The 6,705-nt window shown below is 35.2% G+C and overlaps 1 protein-coding gene across 1 annotated transcript; it reads right to left on the reverse strand.

Annotated features, from left to right (window-relative positions):
* Positions 1–49: 49 nt before the first annotated feature.
* On the reverse strand, positions 50–2,500 carry LOC21390210 (putative receptor protein kinase ZmPK1). The gene has a single exon (XM_010103370.1). It carries the CDS (start codon positions 2,498–2,500, stop codon positions 50–52), a length of 2,451 nt encoding a protein of 816 aa, XP_010101672.1.
* Between the last annotated feature and the right edge of the window lie 4,205 nt (positions 2,501–6,705).

The following is a 6,705-nucleotide window of genomic DNA, read 5'->3' on the forward strand; positions in this document are numbered from 1 at the left end:
CAACAAGAAACGTTATTTTGCCCAAAAAAAAAAAAAAAAAAAAAAAAAATCAGGAATCGTTTTCATGGGATAAAAGCATCTCAACAACTTGTCTCATGGTGGGCCTTGCATCCCTGTCTTCCTCTACGCATTTTAGAGCCACTTGAACGAGTATTTCAACCTCTCTAATATTATATTGGCCCTCCATTGAGGGGTCTATGATCTCTTCTATCCACGCTTCCGTGGACAATGCGCCACCAACCATTTTTTCTCTCACCCACGTCACCAGCATTTTCGGTCGTGCTTGATCTCCATCAATATCTTCACTATCATGAACTCCTCTCATTGGATTATTTCCCGTCAAGATCTCCAACACAACAATCCCATAACTATAAACATCCACTTTGGAGGTGATTGGAAGATTGTAAACCCACTCAGGAGCCATGTAGCCTCTGGTGCCTCTTATCCTTGAGAAGCTTGAGTACTTGCCAAGCTCACCTCTATTTAGTAGCTTTGAGAGGCCAAAATCCGCCACCTTTGGTTGATAATTAGAGCCCAGGAGAATGTTCTGAGGCTTTATATCACAATGCAAAATCCACTCTAAGCACTCGTCGTGCAAATAAGCGAGGCCTTTTGCGGTGCCTAAAGCGATTTCGAACCTCTTTTTCCAATCTAATACATTGGAAGCCAAATTTTCAGCCAAGGACCCATGTTCCATATATTCGTAGACCAGAATCCTGTGCTTTCCCTCCGCGCAATATCCCCACATCTCTATTAAGTTCATGTGATTTAGTCTTCCAATGGTACTAACTTCTGCGAGAAATTCGACTTCTCCTTGGCTAGTATCTTTCAGTTTCTTGACAGCCGCAACTCTATTATCGGATAATACTGCTTTGTAGACAATTCCTCCGGCACCTCTTCCTATCTCTTCGCTGAAACCTCTTGTTGCCTTCTTCAATTCTGCGTAAGAAAACTTTCTAAAGCCAGTTGCGGCAAGCATATAACCTTGCATATTACCCGCTCCTGATTTTTCATGGCTGCGAATCACAAAAAACCAAACCATAAAGATAACGATGACCTCAAGTCCTCCAACTCCAGAAGCGAAGCATAGCAAGAACTTGAGGAGCCCGCTTACACGTGTTTTCGTATACTTTCGGTCAAGTTGTACAGTGTCATTGCTAGACGATGAGCAATCTAAATTCAAGTTGTCATTTGTAGTCATATTGGATAGAGAAGATAAGATGGTTTTGGGCAGTTTCAAGTAAATGTCACCATCAAAACCTGGCGTGTGATATCCATTTCGCAGTTGCATCTTGGCGTAACAATTGTAGCGACCACCGCCATTGTCATATTTGTAGTGAAAGCCTACGCATGAATCGCACAATTCTAAGCATACAGCCTTGCAACGTTCTAAGGTATAATCCCCATATAGCTTATAATCATACCCATAGTATTCAACATTTGGAAGGTAAGCGAAGCCGGCAAACTCAGTTGTGCTATTGGGGCAGGAGAGCTTGAAATCGGGCTCGCAACCTTGAGTCCAGTCATTGGGGTTTATCATCTTATAACCAGGAATGCAAGAGCATTTCCTACCAAATTCAGGAACATATGTACACAAGCTATTAGCCCCGCAAATGCCATGAATCTTGCATGGTTGCAAAACGGCTTCCCACGTGACAATCCACTTCGCTCCTGACAGCTTTCGACTGTATAATCGAAGGTCACCGTCGGGCTCAACCGTCAGTCTTCGTTGGACTCGAGTACCATAATCGGACGCCAGAGCTCTGAAAGTGTCTGACGCGCTAAAGTTGCCTAATGAATCAAGCTTGGCGATTCTACTGTCGTTGAAGATGGACCTTCCGGCTTGCGAAGGGAGAAGCCAAGGGTCCGGCCAATAAATGCTCGATCTCTCGGGGCTCCTGTAGAGAAGGCGGAGAACGTTGTCATCGTCGAAGAAGAGCGTGTAGAAGCCAGAGGAGTAGCTGGTCTGGCTTCTTGACGACACAAGCTTCGTGTCTTTTGTGAGCGATTGTCCAGGAAGAAGAGTGTCCGTTGGTGAGGCGAAGCTTTGCCATAAAACGACGTCGTCTAGAGAGCTCAGGACGAGGTTTCCGTTGTCTTGGAGCTGTAACTGGGCTGCCGAGTTGTAAGAAGAAGCAGTACTACTGTCGCTTGACCAAACGACCGATTGACCGGCGTCTCTCAATACGAGATTACCAGATCTTCGGAACAACAGCTTTGACCGCCTTCCGTTTACCGGCTCCTCCCGGTTAGCCATCCAGACCACCGTGAGGTCGTGTCCCTGTGATGGCTCGGTGAACCATATGGCAAAGCAGTATGCATTGTGGCCAACCTGGAAAAATCCGGCGGAAAATACTCTATTTTGAGATATCAAAACATCAGCTGGGTTTTCTACCGATAGTGACGACCCTGCTTGTAAGCTAGAGGATTCCGAAGATGAGTGAGGAAAACATAAGGAAAGCAAGAAGAATGTAATGAACGAAAATGGAGTACTGCCCATTTGTTAATTATTGGAAGCAGAAAAATCATTGAAATGAGGCTTAAATTTAGGCGGTACTTCAAATTAAATGAGTGTCCCCAGCTATATACAAGCAAAGCAATGGCTAGAATTTGCATATGGAAAGTGATGTAAAAAGGCCGGCTTGACCGACGGCCGATTCTGAGGGCCAGATCGGTCACTACAAAAAATAATATTGTCTCTCATATCCCACTAGTCTTTTCTACGAAATTATTATACATGTATACATGTAACCGGAAAAGAATGCAATTACAAAAACAAATAGCCAAAATAGCCATGCATTCAACTAACGGTCTTTCTATATTTTAATGAAATACACTCCTGTACGACTAATATTGTTATCTTGATTATGCGCAGCCACGAAGAAAAAAGGTTGGTGATGACTGTTGAGGGAGAATTCTCTTGGACATGTGTCATTAAAAATAGACCATTTGCAGTATTAATACAATATCCGAAAACTAGGCTCTATGGCACGCCAAGTTGGACTTGATGTTCTTAGTACACGTCAATTTAAAATAATACAATGACCAGACTTGATGTTCACACAGTAATTGTATAATCTATTATTATTATTATTATTATTATTAGAGAGTTGATCCGGTAGAGAAGTTAAGAGGTTAAAGGGATGTTTAGTTGGAGGATTCAAATCATGATTTAAATCATAGTTTATAGTTTGTTACAGTATTTTCTCTCATAAAAAATACACGTAAATCGAAAATAATTCTAATCATATGATTCTAATCCATCAACCAAACGTCTCCTAAACTTTTTGATACCAAAAAATTTTTAGTAGTAGAAAACACACTTTTTGCTACCAAACTTTGGTAATTGAAAGTATCAAGGCTTTGGTTACCAAATTTGGTAGCAAAAACAACACAATCCGCTACCAAATATAATTTGGTAACAAATAACATGGCGGGAAATGAAATTTGGTTCCCGCCAATAACATTTTGCTACCAAAATAATATTTGATAACAAAAACATAAGATTCTGCCACCAAAAATTTGGTAGCAAAATATTACTTTTTTGCTACCAAACATGTTTTGGTAACAAAAAGTTGGCGAGAAGCAAAATTTTTTCCCGCCCGAGGTATTTGCTACTGAATTATTTTTGGTAGCAAAATATATAACATTTGCTACCAAGTGTTGGAAGCAAAATATAACTATCTGCCACCAAAATTTGGTAGCAAAAAAGCAAGTTTTTGCTACCAAAAAACATAAATTTTTACTACCAAATTTTGGTAGCAGAAAATAATAATTTACTACCAAATTCTTATTTTGGTGATAAAAAGGTCTTTTTTTTTGCTACAAAAAGTGGTGTTTGGTATCAAATCATATAAAAACATTAATATTAATATTTTGTGCTTGTATTGCTTTTTTTTTTTTCCTTTCAATTTTCTAAGAATATGTCCTATATTAAGTTTTAACAATCATCCTAATATATTTTATATAACAATTATTTGATAATTTAGTTATTTTGTGTAGGTGTAACAAGAGACATGTATACACATATGTGGTCTTATTAATTAAGTATATGTTCCACATAGAGTAGTATATAATCTCGCTATTTGATTGATTTTTAATTTTGAATAATGTATTTCAATTTCAAAACAATATTTTTTGTTATAATGTTATTAGACCAATGATTCTTAAATAATTTGACATTAAAATGTTATTTTTTTAATGTTTAATATACGTATTTCTGGTACCAAATTCATATTTAGTAGTAAAATATATGCTTTCAGCTACCAAGATAATGTTTGGTAACAAAAAACATAAGTTTTTTGTACCAAATTTTGGTAGCAGAAAACATGATTCATATTATAAATATGAAGCTTAACAAAATAAAAAGAAAGCGAGACAAAAGCCTATTTTGGTGAGACTTATTTCTACTGCATTCGAAGTAGTTTTACGTAAATAAAATGTATCGTTTAGTCCATAAATTTGAATAAAAATTTAAAAAATATATATAATATTTTGAACTTTAATTAAAACTTATGAAACATCTATTTCATTTAGTTGGCCAGATGTAAAAAAAAAAAAAAAAAAAAAAAAAAAAAAAAAAAAAAAAAAAAATTATAGCATATCATTTATAAAGTCAAAGTCTACATAAGAAGCTTCGATTGGAAGAGGACAAGGAGCCTTTATAATAAATCCACTAGTCATCAATTTCTAGCGCCACCAATCTTAATTTATTAGTCCTAATTAATCATTCATAAAATTTTGTTCGACTTCTAATTTCGTCTAAAACTCTCGTTTTTATATTTCTATTCAAGTAAGTTGCTTATATTAATACATGAATAATTTGGTATAATCCTATTTATTCTGGGGTCAGATACCCATTTGTTGTCTCGTCATAATTCTTTAACATTACTCGCCCAATATTATTTAAATCGTATAACACAAGTTTTAGTCTAAATTATTTGGTAGTTACACGAATACTATGCAAGTTAAATCTTAATCAGGGAATGATATAAGTTAGCTGAAGTTCAACTGAGAAGCCGACATATATTTTATGTTTTGACGTATTTCTTCCACACTACCCTTTATAGTTAAGCTTAAGCCAATGTTTATTCATTAGCGACACGTATCTACACTTATAAGAACGCTAAGCGTGTTTTTATTTATTTATTTATTAAATAAGCAGATTACAAAGAAGAAAAATAAAAGACAACTTGCCTACACTGAGGCAAAGATAAAATAAATTGCTAGGAATTTTGACCCACTCATCCAACTGACATAATTGATTTGTCGAAATTCATTTCGCAATGTTGTGAGTTAAAACGTTTAATTCTCGTGGAACTTAGAAGAAATTGCAAGCACAGTATAAGTGGTTGAGGTGATCTTCGGTCCTTGATAAACAAGATTGGTCTTATAAACTAATATGAATATTTATCCTATATAACAATGATTTTGATATCCAATAACAACTAGTTTGAGATAAATTAATTTGTCATTGCCCATACTTTTTTAGTCATTATTATATAGAATAGGCCTTGTTCAGCTCACCGATTCGAGTTTTCAATTCAAATTGAGATGTGACTGTTCACGGTAAAAAAAAAAAAAAAAAAAATTTGCACGTTTTAATGGAACGTGATGCAAAAACGTGGAGTAAAAATGTGGTGCAGAAACGTGGTGGAGTAGTGATAAAAAAAAATAAAAAATAAAAAAGATAATGGTGCATAACATGGTGTGTACGAAACGTGGGTGGTGATAAAAAAACTGCTATGGAATTCCTTTATATAAATGAAGAAACATGAAGAAAAAAAAAAGAAAAAAAAAAGAGACTGTGCGTGTGTGTAGGAAAAGGTGAGAGAAAGTAAAAAAAAAGGGACTTTTCTGAAGTTAGATAAAACAAATCGTGTGTGCAGGTGGGTGTGCAGGGACGTGAAAAGAAAAAAAAATCAAAAGTGTGTGTGTGCAGGAGATAAACAAGAAGGTAAATACAAGTTTTGGTCTTCTTTTGCACTAATGGTTTTAATTTTCTAGTACAGATGCATCACGTTTAAATCAAATTCTATATACGCTTTAAAGTGTAAGATTATAATTTATTCTTTGACACTCTCTACGAAGATAAATCTTATATACGCCTTATGGCGTGAGATTTCTAATACCCTTAATAAATTCTTAATGCATTCATGGTGTGTGATTTCTTGTTCTTATCACAATCCTATGATTATCACTAAGACTTAGATTTCTTTTTAGAGATCTATATAAGTTAAATGTGATTTCAAAAAAATCAAGGATTAAAAGTTTCTCAAGTTATTAGGTACGATTATTTTGAGTGCAATTCGAGTAAAAAAACTCATATGAATTACACTTTAAAGATCGGCATATGAAATTATGTGCATATGATTTATATGAAAATATTCATATAAATCGTACTGTACAAAAAAAAAAAAAACAATCACAAAAGGAAAATATTAAAAAGAAGTGGCCAAACAACTGCCACAAGCTCTTTTTCGAAGCATCAATATATATATATATATAGACACATACCAAAGTTTACGTGCTGTGATGCTTGCTGCATTTGTTGGCGGAGAAGCAACAATGTTCATATATACTATATATATATATATATATAAGAAACGGAAACGTGTAGAAATAATGCTTGCTGTGACGCTTGCTATGCATTTGTAGAAAAATTGGCTTACGCTTGCTATGCGTTTGTGACTTTATATATATATA

This window comes from Morus notabilis, unplaced genomic scaffold (assembly GCF_000414095.1).
Source record: "Morus notabilis unplaced genomic scaffold, ASM41409v2 Scaffold557, whole genome shotgun sequence".
NCBI lineage: Eukaryota > Viridiplantae > Streptophyta > Magnoliopsida > Rosales > Moraceae > Morus > Morus notabilis.

Coding starts and splice junctions, on each gene's coding strand:
- LOC21390210 (XM_010103370.1), bottom strand. CDS start 2,500: ATGGGCAGTACTCCATTTTCGTTCATTACATTCTTCTTGCTTTCCTTA.